Source organism: Sinohyriopsis cumingii, chromosome 12 (genome assembly GCF_028554795.1).
Source record: "Sinohyriopsis cumingii isolate HCF-2022 chromosome 12, ASM2855479v2, whole genome shotgun sequence".
In the NCBI taxonomy this organism is placed as follows: domain Eukaryota; kingdom Metazoa; phylum Mollusca; class Bivalvia; order Unionida; family Unionidae; genus Sinohyriopsis; species Sinohyriopsis cumingii.
The window spans coordinates 13,246,670-13,261,780 of NC_142972.1; the positions used below are offsets into that span (position 1 = coordinate 13,246,670).

General features: G+C 33.1%; 1 protein-coding gene across 1 annotated transcript in view; it reads right to left on the minus strand.

The window, feature by feature from the left end:
* LOC149786021 (E3 ubiquitin-protein ligase rnf213-alpha-like) overlaps window positions 1-15,111 on the minus strand; it is a 559,813-nt gene that overhangs the window by 46,760 nt on the left and 497,942 nt on the right. The window contains exons 68-69 of the mRNA XM_089978097.1: window positions 11,332-11,389; window positions 7,541-7,737 (exon numbers count right to left, since the gene is read on the minus strand). Of these exons, the coding sequence (XP_089834223.1) occupies window positions 7,541-7,737; window positions 11,332-11,389 (255 nt within the window). The remainder of the gene's footprint in view (window positions 1-7,540; window positions 7,738-11,331; window positions 11,390-15,111) is intronic.

Below are 15,111 nucleotides of genomic sequence, written 5' to 3' on the forward strand. Positions count from 1 at the left end.
GTCATATCATATAGAAGTACATGTATTTACTAGCTGGACATGCATATTCCAGCATGGTTGAAATAAATTAATAAATTCATCTATTGACTTAAGTTTATTTTACTTTATTATAACATGCAAATGTACATAAAACTGTACATAAATACAAGTTTTAAACAATTACTGGCAAATCTTCTTTTTATGCTGGCTCGTTCCTTTACTCATCTATTTTTGCTTGACGGTGTTGCCATAATACATGTAGTACAAAAAGTACAATGAATACAAACTGATATCTTGCTGTTAAATGCATTATGGTCATTTTTATGTCATATTTTACAACTGTTATTGCTGCTAATGAGCCAATAACTGATCTTACTTTTTTATTCTGAAATGAAGACCAAAGACCAAAGACCAAAGCTTAAATCAATCAACATTATTTGTGCAGCCATCAACAAATTGTGATTATTACAAATGGTTGACAGTGAAGAGACTTAATGATACACATAATTTATTAACCATATGTTATGTCTAAAGTGCAGATGATTAGATCCCATTGTGTTTATTTAACACATTAACCCCTGGTGACAACTTTAAGTAGCAGGAGGTAGTAGCCTACTGCTGAGCTCTGAAGCGCCAAGGTTTTGTAGATATACTAAAGTGGATGGTATTATAGAAAGGTAGACAGATGTAGCTCTACAATGATACCAAATAATCTGGAATTTCTAGTTGCATTACAAAATACAGAAGGAAAAACTTCATTTTTTGGTCCCAATTTTTTCACCTCAAAGTTCGCCTGTGGTCGGAATCTGATTTCATGTTTGGATTTTAGAGTTTTTGGTCTCAGACCTAAGACAAACTGGTATGAACTGCAAACAGACATATGAACCTTTGCAAAAAGTAGGACAAGATGAGCATTTGGAATAAAAAGTGGTCTCGGCATGAAAATAATGGGTCCGTTAAACAAAAAAATAAAATAAAAAAAATAACTACAACTTTTACCCTTCTGATCATGCTCGAGCTAAATAGCTAATGAAAATAATGTTTCTAAAACAACTAGGCAGTATCTTATTAGAAGATCATGTGGAAGTTGGTGTTTTCGGGTGTATTCAGAAATAGCTTTCAAAATGTGTTTCCTACTCAAATTTAAGATGAAAATGACAAAAACCTCCAGAGGGTAATGTTGTTAACCCTTTACCTCATAGAGCATAGTTACAAAGTGCAGTGCGCTATAAACAGAACACGTTATCTATTCGACTCCATACACAGAGGCCTTCCTGTGAACTGTTAAGCAATGTAGTGTATGTTACGTTTAACAGCAATTTGAACCATTTTACATTTTGGGTACACATCTATTATGTGTGGAAAAATTTAAGAGTAAAGTCCGATTGTTATAGCTGTGTAATTATTTTTCATGGCAGAATTTTTATGTGCTTTAAAATCTTGAGAGAACTCATTCATCGTCATGTCAGTGAGGCCATGTGACCAACCATAGCTGCCATTTCTCATACTCAAAATTTACAAGTTTTTCGTTTGCATCTACATCACTAAGTCATCTGAATTTGATAATTTATAAAAACTAATTGCTGCCTACATCAATATTAGAGTCTTTACCTAAGTTACTGAATCTTTCATAGTTGTGATTCTAATCATGAAAACTTCGTAAGTACTGAATGAAATCCGTGACCGCCATTTTGTAGAGTGGAGCATATGACCCAGTTACTTTAAATAGCATATATCGACCAGTGCATAAACAGTGACCACATGATCCGACGTAATTGTAATTCACAGAAATGAATGTAGTATCTAATAAGGGGTTTTCCCCGAAGGTGGCGCTATGAAAATTGGCTCAAAATGGTGGATGTTTACAGCAGACGTCAAAAGGCACTTTCATACAAATGGAGTAGAGGCGTCAAAAGGTGCTTCCATGCGAATGGAGTAGCGGCATCCAAAGGCGCTTGCATGAGGTAAAGGGTTAATATTCAAATCCTTTTCGGCAAGCAGAAACAGCAGACACCTTTTTATACAAACGCTTGTTACAATACGATCACACTACTTTAAGTTTTTCCACCCACATGATTACATAATCAATTTATAACTTTAATGTACCACTAGAATTTGACCAATCAGAGATTGATAAATTGACACACATCCAAATGTGTGTAGGTGAATCTGTTTTCTGATTGTATTTTCTTGTATAATTATTCAAATTTTCTTATTTTTGGACAGATTATTTCTGGATTATCAAAGCAAGTTTTATAGCAATTTTACACATTGGTCCCCAATTTTGATTTTTGGATCCAGAACTTGGATTTCTGGAGCAAATTAACATTTAGGTATGCCATTCCCAATGAAATATGTGATAGCAAAGTTTCCAGATAAATGTAGTCTGGATTAATGAGACTCCTCTCTACGTCTGTGCATGATAACTTTTTAGGAAATAAAGGCTTTTATGTTGCAAAGGAAAATGTTATGATTAAAATGTTATTTTGTGTTATGTTTTACCTTTTTAACTGATTAGTGTTTGCAAGTACAATTTGTATGATTTTTGTGGAAATAAAGCTGATTTATAATAAACATGCAAAGCCAAAGAATTTGCATTACCTGCCTACTGTGGTGATGTTGCCAAAAGTATAGTGATGAAATTTAGCTGTGATCCTTGCGACAGGGTTGTAGAGTTACCATGCAAGACAGAGAGTGACCAAGTTTCCAAGTTTCATAACTCTTTGCCGAGGGTATTTGAGTAAAAGCGGATAAATGGAGAATTTTTTTAACAATGACAGTGACATTGAAGATAAAGTTTTCACTGTAACGCACGAGATGCTATGAAACAAAGAAATATAAGTGTACCACAATTCATCCCTGCTGTTCAAACCAAGACAGGATCCCAATTAAGTAATCCTGGGCAACAGAAAACACAGACCCCACTTATTATGTGACACATCATCAATGTAAGATCCATTATCAAAACTTGGTGGTAAATAGGTAAAAAGGTAAGGAAATTGGAACCCAGACATAAATTTTTAAATATAATATAATACTCAACTGACCCCACAAAAATAGCTATATGATCAAAATAAAAAATTGCTGTTATTATACCTATCATTGAATGTGCACAGATTTCTATGGATTTTTTCCTTATTTCTTGCCAAACTTTTTCCATGTTGTTATTATTTGAGAAATAATGACAACTGGCATGATAGTCTTAATTTAGACTGAAAAGGCTAAATGGTTTTGCAAATGGATCAGTATTTGACTTTTTGAGAGATGGGAGTGGTCAGCTCCATTTTGTTAACTCATTAACTCCTGAGGTAACCTAGAACAGTGTTAGCCTTGCCAGTGCCTGTATCTCTGAGCAATGACAGCACTTGACTTGCCGATTTGTCAGGGGGGAGGGCTACTTGCAATATATTAGTTATATATTGCTTTGTATTCCTTGAATTACGACAATGACTGTAAGTCTTGGGAGATATAAAAAAAATATTTTTTAGTGTCCCAAGATTTATATGCATTTAAAAATTAGAGCATTTTTGGTGTCTTAACACTTATAAACATAAAAAGAAAGTCAAGAAAAAATTCTCCACACACATGTGACCTGCCCTTGTTCATTTACTACATCAATAAACTGTTATAAACTATTATGATTGTTTTTTATGCTACTATTTTGTATGTGCATATTTTCTGATTTTTTCAACATGAAACAAAATAAAGGTAAATAAAACATCAATAATGAACGGGGCACTTATAGCTTACCAGGTGACCGGTACCACAGGTGGTTGACAGCTTAATATTTTTAAAAAAAACAAACAATAACCTGGAAGAAAAAGTATTATAGCAAGTGACCGTATTACCTTAGATTACCCCCATGAACCATTCTGACATAGGACCCTGTCTATCATACTGCAAGAGTATCTTTTATTTTTATAGTATGATAGATAGGGTCCTATGTCAGAACAGGTCATTGGGGTGATCTGAGGTAATTTGGTCACTTGCTCAGGATTTTTTCCCTCCAGGTTATTGCTTTCTTTTAATATTAAGCTTGTGGCGAGCACCTGTGACTGGTACAATAGACAGTGTATAGAACTGTACTTACACATTGCAAATTGCATATCCTTCCTTATTCTCAAAAATAATAGATGCAGATTTTACTTTATTCATCATTTTTACCAAATTTCATTCTTCCAAATCACATTTAAAAAAGATGTCAGTCATCGCTATTTTATTTATTTTGACCTACATGTTCAAGATTTACCATTCAGAGACATAAGTGATCCAACAAAGTGATGTAAATCATTTGAAATGGCACACATCTTTAATTATACAAGTTGTATAACCAGAATACAGTATATTCACATAACTGATTCCCATTGATACATTTTAGTATTGTATTTTAGTTTACCATAACACAAATTCGTAACTTTCAACACAGCATTCATTCCACCTTTGATTCTGGACAGCTGGTTGTTGTGGCATTTCCTGTTGTTTATAACTGGCAGATTTGTCATTGTTTTCTGATAAGAAACCACAAAATTGTTTGAACCATGAAACTGGCTTTGGAAAAGAGGGATTTTTGCCTGCCAGTAACTGCTTGTTCAAGAACATTAATCCACATGAACTGTTCTAAAATCTAAATTGGGTTAATTAGGATGAGATGTCCTACATAATAGTAGTGCTAAAATATGTTTCCTTCAAAAATTATTGGACTGACTAACCACTGACCATCCTTGTTGATCATTAAGGTATGAACACTTGCTCATTTGAGTAGCACAATTACTGTAGCCAAGTAAACAGGCATTTATTTATGGTCGCTTTCATCAACGCAAACTATGTCTGAGTGTTTAAGGTATTACAATTATTTTCAAAGCATTATTTCTGAAACTTCTTTATTGTATTTTGGAGGTAATTATTTAAGTTTAGTGCAATTGTGCCAATAAATCAAATCCAAGGGATGTACTTCATTTAGTGCAGGTCAGCATCAAAGTTTTCAAGTTTAATTTTCTGAGAGCTATTCTGTGTTTTCAAATTCTATATAGACTCTGTCAACTTACATGATTTTCATTTTGTTCTGGCAGGTTACAATTATCCTCCATGTATCTAGTGCTGTTGACTAATTAAGGTAGCCCTTACAAGTATTCCACATAAAGGATATTTAGCACTAAAAATACAATGTGACCCCATTATAGCACGCTCCATTATTACGCGAATTCGGATATAACGCAGTTGTTGAGTGGCTCCCGAAATTTCATATACATGTATTTTTCTTGTGCACAAAAAAAATTCTTAAAAAGTATGAAAAAAAACGTAAAAAGTTGCTTATCATTTTGGGGAAGAGATCACGTATGAATAATACAAGATGATCGTGGTTGGCTCCTGAAATTTTATATGCATTTTTCTCGTATACGAGAAAGTATTTTTTTCTTCTTAAAAGTAAGAAGAACAAAAAAACGCATAAAAAGTTTATTCTGGGATCGCATAGGTCTTCGCCAATGTCACAAACTTGGATTGTTTTTCCTTGTTGGCTGCAAAACATACCATGTGGCTTTTTTATTTATTGGCGACATTGTTGGCTGTTTAAACTTTTATATAAAACCATTGGTTTCGAGTGCAGAAATTCAGAGGCCCCATGAAAGGAAGCCTTAAACTGGATATAAAATGCACTGAAATTTATCTACTGTTACATAAACAAATTCTTTGTCCATACTGATGAACCATCTAAAAAGTGCATTGTTATGTCATAATCCGCTTATCTTGACATCTAGCATGAGTTCTGTATGTTGTGAAATATCTGCTTTTTTGTTGTTGACATTTCTGGTAACGGAGATCAACTGGACGAGGCATTGTCTCGTAATCTATCTTTCATCAGATTTTCGGCCGCTCACTAGTAATTAATATATTTATAAAGACTGACATTTGTATGTGGATGGTAAGTAAAATTCTTCTTCTTTTCACTCAGAATTAAATCCTTCAGAACACTCCCATTTTCTGTAATAATCCCTGTCATCAGAACACCTGCGTCTCTATCGTCCGTTTACCCTTTGTTAATTTTCAGATGCATGCATGGAAGGCAGCATCACACTGCTACCACAAATGTTAAAAAAAAAAAAAAATACATCTTACTTATTGGTTTATTCAGTAGGCATGGAGGGACAGTAACTAGAATAGTCTAAATGACAACCAATTCCTTTTTGAAAATGTACCCAGATAAAATAGTTTGCTGAAATTTCAAAGGAAACAGATTACCTTTGAAGCACCGACTGTTATGAAAACGTACTCAGCAAATGGAAAAAATACCAGTCTCAATCATGCAATACAATTATTTGATGTTGCCGCCACAATAAGTAATGGGCATTCATTTGGTTCTCCAAAGCTGTCCTTTAGCGGTGACTTCAATAGTGCATGTACCCTTCATCAAAGAAAGCCGACTACAATCTTTCAATAACAGCAAAGAAGTTTTCTTCAAAGGAAGTCAGTACCAAACTTAAATAAATGTGACAGAATCTGATGGATTTTTGCATTTTCCAACATGACTGGAACACGTTAACTGTGCTGTGAAAGATTTCTTTTTGTATGGAAAAAGTTTATGCTTATGAATGCTACCAACTGCGGCTTAAAAGGCAAACTTTTTACCAACTTGGAAAGTACTTTAAAGTAAATGTGTTTCATCATTCGTTACGTGATTGTGCTGTTTTTCCACTGAATTCAGACCAATATGACCTGTTACAAAATTAATGAATATTTTAAAGCTGTGTGTGTGCATATTTTTGATGGAATCACTTGTATTGTGGATTCAATGTATATGACGAGGTTTGCAGGTGAGTACACGGTGTTGATACTCTGTTCATGTATTAGACATTTATGTATAAACAGGATTCACGTATATGTACCAATTCATGGTTCTCTAAATAAAGTAAACTATTATATCATGTCTTCTCTGTTTTCACTACAGGTGTATTTCTTATTTAATATGCATCAATTTAAGATGGCAACTGTGCCGACAAAGCACGCATTTTACCACCCACATTCATTACCCACACCGCCCCCCACCATTTTTGGGGGGGCACATTTTCTTCAGCTAACTGACTTGGTTGCATATAACATGGTTCGGTATATAATGCAGTCGGGTTTTATGGCTCCCAACTACTGTGTTATAGTGGGGTCACACTGTATCATGAAGCTCATCAATTTGATAATTTAAAAATTTGCTCCAACTTCAATCAAGAAGTACATTGTGCAATGGGCCAGTTTCTCCACAAAATAGTCTTACTTTCCCCAATGTTAACATTGACCTTTGTGGGAAACTTAAAATAGTCGTCAGAGCCACTGGAGGGGAAGATGGAACAACAAAGTAAATCCTACATACCTTTGACTCACAGAAGTACTACTTCTGACTCACAGAAGTAAGGTTTTCACATTTTTTATTTTAATGTCTGATCAGGTCTCAAGATTGAATTAGTCCCAGAGACTGACTGGCCATCAACTCTCAGATCTGCCTACTTTGCCAAGAACATAAAACAAATATAATATCCGTATGAATTTTCATCAAATTGCTAAAATGACTTCAAACCTCTTTTAGGAAAAGCTGCAAAACTTTAAGTTGTCCCTCAAATTTTTTCATCTGAACCTCAAACTCATGGTGCAGGTGGTCCATAGTGATCCGTGATCGATAGCGCCACATGGATGCAATTTCCTGTGGCATTTCAAAATTGATGTTGTCCTGTGGTATGGCTTTCTCATAGACAATGCACGGCAATGGATCTGAACCTAAAAAATTTAAACATCAGAACTTTGAGTGATGGTATCAGAGGGTCAAGTAAAATTTGAATCTCTCTTATTCTATATGTGAACTTTAAAGAACATAAGAATTTACAAGCAGTTATTAAATTACAATAAAGTGGACAGTATTTTTGGTACTTAATCATGGCTGAAAGAAAAATAACCTGGACAACTATACCAAAGATGCAATACTATAAATTCTGATATATTCCCAAGCAACTACAATGATTTCTATAAGAACATAAGTAGTACATACGTCATGTCATGCCACATGAACAAGTACTTTTACTCCCAAAACCTCCAACCTGGTAATCAAGCACAATTTCCTTTACAAACTGATCTAATTAAAGAACGATCTTACTGAACATTGTGATACATGTCTGTAGCATGCATAAACAGAAAACAAAAATGACTCACATGAATTCCTCTTGTGGGTTCATGGAATACTATCATCCTTAGGCAGTTTAGAAAGTTCATTTTCATTGAGGTCATTAATGGTTAAGGTCAAATGATAAATAACCAGTATTCCACAGTTTACTAAAATGATTAAACATAGCTAGGGTGACCTGTCCTTTAAACACTGCTTAATTTTCACTGGTAAATTGAATGAACAATCCAATGTGTTGGAAGTTAGGCAAATTAGCATTACACTTAGTAACAGCAATAAATGTAACCAGGGTGAGTGTCTTATTTGTATCTCTTGCCTCACTGATTGTTTCTGATACTAATATTGCTACATGGTTGTGATAAAAGTATGTGTGAAGCCTCTTTTGTGTTTATTTTTGGTAGAAGTCCATTTTAATTATCTCAGAGTGGGGTTGAAGTACTGTTTCTGTAGTAACATGCTATGGACAATTATGCATCTATAGTAAATAAGAATAGTATGGTCCGTAATTTAGGCATAAGTTTCTTCTGGGACACTTGAACTCTAGACGATGTTCATAATTTGGTGAGGTATTTATACTTTAGATGTTCTACTGTAATGTCAAGCTGGTCTGGAGTCTTATTATTAGATTAAACTTCTCGACAGCCTTCTCTACTTCTGTTTCTTTCATTAAGAGTAGCAGTTCTGGTTTGTAAGACTTAAATATTCAAGCAAGAAATGATTACTAGATTCTAATTCCAAGCGGACCCACTGTAATGTGCTTCAATACATTTAAAGTCAGGATAAATGATATCATTATGATAGTATAGGCATTCTGCTGGGTTTTCACAACAGATACAGAAACAATATAAATTTATTAACTAAATATGTCCATCACTTACTTCCTTGAAATAAGGAATGGTTACCGTATTTGTCGGTCTAATAAGACAATACTTTTTGATCAGAAAATCTTAGCTTTGTCTTATACTCCAAATTGAATTATATATATGGCTTATGTCATCCGAATCATTTTATCATATTTTTTGTAAGGAAAATAATTCTCCGAGAATACGAAAAATAATGTGCAAAAATATTTTATTTTGGGGAAGATATAGGATCCCACAGTGATTATTTCAAACAATTACATGATCGTCAGTATTAAACATTAACATAGATCAGATGTAATTACACTAAAGCAGCATGCACCAGTAATGTTCACTGTTTGTAATATACGTTGTTTAAATTTAATTACATATATGTGCGTTTGAATAACCATGACAAAGACATATTCCACCACATTACAAAAATCACATGGCTTTGTAGTGGTATTTATATACTAATTAAATATGCTATGGCTGTATTCAGTCATTCCAAGATAACACCTGTTTGAGGTCAAGATTCTGCAGACCAGATCAGATTAGTGAGGCTACTAATAGGGAAATGAGGCTATCCATGGGTATTATGAATACCATATCATATAGTTAAAGGAAATGCCAGGTGGTTACTATTGTAAATTTCTCAGCCAGTGACATTTTTGAACTTGCTGATGGAACTGACAGCAATTTAAAGTACATCTAGCATGAGCAAAAACAGTTGCCGCCTAAGTACAGGAAGAGTACATACACTTTAAGCATAATCTTAATTGTTGGGAATGGAGAGGTTGTTATACTTGCAAAAAAAAATTAGCATGCAAAATGGTCATTCTTTGGATTTTAACCTAATGGAGACTATATGGATATAACTATTGTGAATATTTAAACTCTGAAGGAGTATGGTATGTATTTTCATAGTTTACATTTACGGTTTCATTTATTAATGTTTTCTCTCTTTGACCAAAACTTCAGCAACATGGGGGGGGGTAATAAGTTAAAAAAAGAACAAAAAAATCCATAAAGAGCTGAACTCTCTCTCTCTCTCTCTCTTGTATATCGGACCATATTTGATTTTGATCATGAGGTGCAAAAAGAAAAATGCGATGAAAAAAAAAAACCTGCCCACCCTGAACATGCATTTTAGTATTAATGATGCAATTTCCCTATTGTTTGTAATCTGAAATAACATACAGTGATACTTTTAATATTTATGAAACTGGAAGTTATTATAATTTAGTTCCACACAGCTTTGCAAGTTTTATCCTACCTGTAACTCAATAAATTTTTGGGTCAGCGTCATTATATGTAGCTACTAGTACATAATACGTTTAAAATACTTCTTGTGAAATAAATTAGGTACTTTTAGTTACATTCAATGATCCTCACTGGAAAGGTTACTGAGTTACAGGTCAGATAAAATTTGTGATGCTGTGTGGAACGAAGTGAAAAACACAATCTGAGGTGTTGATCTGGCCTCGTCTTATACTCAGCATCGACTTATATAAGAACGAAGGAAGGAAAATTTGCCAAATTTGCTGATTCGACTTATACTCCACATGGACGTATAGGCCGGCAAATATGGTAATCAAAATGGAGATTTACATGACAACAACAGCATACCTGCCATAACACGATGTGACACATGACAAAAAAAAATGTTGACTTCAAACTCTTGATATGGTTGTGCTTTTGAAATTTTCAGTAATCTTATAGAAAAAATATAAAAAAGCTATGGAGATCTTTCTTTACCACCAAGATTAATACCCATAACCTGTACAAATCATAAACAGTCCTGCTTAGTGCTCACATAAAACTATCCTCAGGGCAATTTATGCAGTTAATCATAATAATGATGCAATAAAGTAATCTTAGATAAGCAAACACCATTTCACAAATTACTTAATTAGCTGACCATAGTTGAGTGTTAAGTCCTCAGAGTTACAATTGTTTGTCAGCACATAATAGGCCCATACTCATCAACTATTTGTACCACAATGTCATAGCTCATAACATTCTGAATAACATCTTTGCTGTCCAATGAAATGGTTCATTTTATACTACTCTTCTTAAAGCTGGTGATGGGTGTTTTCCATCCATTTAAGTGGTTGTGGCTGTGCTCAGTTGTGAAACTATGAGATCTAACATGATGATCATTTAGCTTTACATGCTGGAAATTTGTATGCTCCTGTTGAACCTTTAATTGTGAATTTCATGCATCAAGTACACATAAAAGCACCAATGGCACAAGGACATGGCAAGAAATGAACACTGCACAAGAATTAAAGACAGTAACCAAAGAAGAGGGAAAAAGAGCAAAATGAGAAAAATACAGCAAATCTTTATTACCAAGTCTTTTGTCTTCAGCAAGCTGTTGATTGAATTCCTTCAGTACATTTTCCATATTCTGCAAGACAAAAGTACATATCTGATGAATAACTCATTATATCAAAGTGAACTTAAAATGGCATGTTAGATGCCACCACTAGTGGTGTGTAGTTGAATCTAGTGATTACTAACGTAGACCAATGGTCAAGGTATGTGGTCTTAAACTGAACTTGCTTTTAAAATCCATAATTTTCTTATTAGGCTTAACTCGAACATGATCTCTGACTTTTGAACCCAGACACTCTGTTTCTTTATTGCCCTAAGTGCCAGCCATCAACAAAGTTTGATACAAAACTTGCTAGGAAAAAAGTTACCTTCAAAAACCAATTATTCTTTAAATCACAATGACCGTGACATTTTGGTCCCAAAATCAATAGACCTCTTCCATACCTTAAGAGTAAGATGTACATAAACTCTGATCATGGTACCTGGTCTTGAACAAAAGTTATTTGGTAAAAAGCATTTATTTTCTTCAGTCACAGTGAAAGTCACCTTTTAGCTTTTGAATCTAAAATAAAACTCTTCTTTACCCAAAGTGCAAGCTACTAACTGGGTGGTGGAGAACTTGCATTTTGTGCAGAAATGAAATTTGGTAACAGGCTGATGGACATCATAATGTAATAAATTTTGTCTGTTACTCTTGTTTCTGAGCTCTGATAATTTACGTATAATTTGAATGCACAAATGTAACAAGAGGCCCAAACAGGTCTGATACTGACCATCAAAATCAGCACCCTTTTTTGAAAATTCCAAGCATATACCTTTAGTCTTTTAAATCCTGTAATAAGAATTTGATCTGTGAGTCTGATTAAAACTCGAAATAGGAATAAATAAAATTTTATGATAACAATAAGACCAAGTGGACCTGATCTACTGGCTAACATAATAGTTGATAATTTAAGTAAGCAAACTTATGTAGATTTGTAAATACATACCATATATAAATTATCTCCCTACCTATATATCATGTTGAATTTACCTATTTTGCTAAACTCTCATAAAAATTCCTTCCAAAGATAAAGGCGTAATTAACATGTATACTTCTTGGTAATAATCAAAGTCATGCGAAATCTTCAAAGGTTATGTTTACAGATGTACAGATGAAGCTTTCATTTGTGGTCCACAAGGATTTCATCCGAATTTCTTTTGTTTTAAAAATCATAGGTATTTTTTAAGGCCATGAATTTCACTGCTATTGGTAATTAAATGTGGAATTTTTCTTCAGAAAAGCATATTGGAGTATTTTTTTTAAAAGCTAAAAATTTAAAATATACATTTGAGATAATATATGAGTAATGGCAATAAAGGTATAAAATGCCATATAACAATTAAACAGTACTTCCAACAATGTATCGATGACAAATGTTTCAGGTACTTTATCATGGAAATAACAGTAACTGTAAAATTCTACTTCACCAAACTTATCAAACTTACTTCAAAAATATTTATGAATTTCAAACATGGTTAGGTTTGAGAAATAATTCTCTGCATACAATATTAAAAATTTATCATGTTCTTTTTTTCAACAAGATATATGTTGTTGCTGTTTCAAAATCAAAACAAGCAGTTACTTGCAAAACATATACCTATAATTACGTCAATAAATTCTGATCTGCACACAGTTTGCATTAGCTTTTATGAAACAAGCCCACATTCCAATTTTGATCAAAATCAGATGAGAAATATGGCTTCCAGAATGGTAACAAGCTCATTTTATCAGATGCAACATCACCTCATTAATATGCATAGATGCTCTTGTCTGAGAAATTGATGGTTTAAACCTTTAATGCAAGTCTGATAAAAATTGGATAAAAAACAAATATCGATGGACGGATGACAGATACAGGATCATATGACCAGATAAACACATTAAATAGCAGATGTCATAGGTGTTATATGAAAGCTCGCTTACATAAGCTTCTATACCCTATTTTATAGAAATTAATTCAGAAATACACTCTCTTGGATAATAACAAGCTTGGCCAATCAGGTACAAGAGAACCTACTATGCATGGTTGCAATTGTTTTTAGAAATAGCTTGAATGTTTTTCTTTTTTCAGTTCTACTTTTAGTAAAAATGGACATTTCTGATGGCATATAATTTTACCTATGTGAATGCTCATCATCAGTTATATAAACTTGAAATCTCTCTATGACATGATATTGTAAGTGTTATTTATATCTGATTTAATATATATATATATATATATATATATATATATATATATATATATATATATATATATATATATATATTTAATTTAATTTGTCAATTTTAAAAAAATTATTTTTTATTATATGCTATTATAATGGAAATTTATTTACTATAGATGATACTTTTTCAGGAAATGGTTTGACCTTGACTGTTAGTTTATAAACAACAGGTGTTGATCTAAATTCTGACCTGGTTTCTAAGTTTGTAGCAACTGTTGTAAACAGCTGTATCTTTTATTTTAAAATGATTGGTTGTTGTCAAGGTCATGATAGGATTAGGTGGGGTTTAAGATGTGAACAACTTTTTTTTAAAAATGTTTATATTTAGAGAAAATGGTTTTCTCAGGGTCACACTGGGTGGACGTGATATTTTACAAATATTTCCTTCTAGAAACTTCCAGGGGATGGTCACATGACCCTTGCTGATGTTTAGGAAAGCCCATATAACTCAGTGTTTGAGAGACTTAATTTTTAGAAGTAGTTGGGCAGTTAAAGTGTTATGTTGTGCTGTTTAGAGTTATTTCAAATTACTTGTTTGGAGTCATTTCAAATCATTTGGATTCAAAAAGGATTAATTCTGTTATTTGTCTGGAAATATTTTGAAGAGTGCTCACACAGGGAAAGACATTGCTTACAAATTCAATTTGGATTTCCAACACTGGAGTGACATTATTTGTATTTCTACCAAGAACAGTAGATAAGCACAGTACTGACTACAGCATACATCATCGTCATCCATCTTGGATTTTACATCAGGATTCGAATTTGAAATTATTAGAACATTTATTATTAGGACTTTTACAATTTAATTGGATTATTCTTAGATTCATTTTGGATTTAATTCTTGAAACTTTAAGTTCTCCTTTTTTCAGTTTTACAAAATTATCCAGGAAAATAAATTATTTGTTAAATTTTAAAAAGCTTGTTTTCACTCTTTCTGTGTTACTGTTTATTCGAGCCTAAACATGTAACATAAATCAAATTTGGTAAAATCCAGCAAAGGTGGGGCTTTTTAGAGGCCATTTTAAGGCTTTTTCAATTTTTTACTAGTAGTAAGAAATCACTTTTTGCTTTTAGTAATAGTAGCTTTTGTATTTTTAGTAATGGTGTCCATATTTGAAGACAGTCTGGCATCATCATTCTGTGTATTATTTTTCAAGAAGTTGGAAAAAAATTCTTTCTATTTTTAGCAGCTGGGGCCATAATTGATGGCAGATTGGTATCCTGTTATAAAAATTAAAAGGTCTTCCTGTCAGGATGCTTTCTTTAAAATCTGGCCAAATTCAGGTTTTGCGAACAAGTCACTTTTCAAAAATCCAGAATTTTAGTAATGGCAGACAGTTTTAATGGCAGCATGGCATGATCTGTATAAATAATATAAAAACACTTCAAGCCTGTATGCTTTCTGTCAAATTTGGTCACAACTGGTCTGGTGGTTTTTAACCCTTTAGACATAAAAAGCATGGCATTTTAGCACTTCGATATACATATGTACCCAAGTTACACAGTGCAGTGTGCTATAAACCG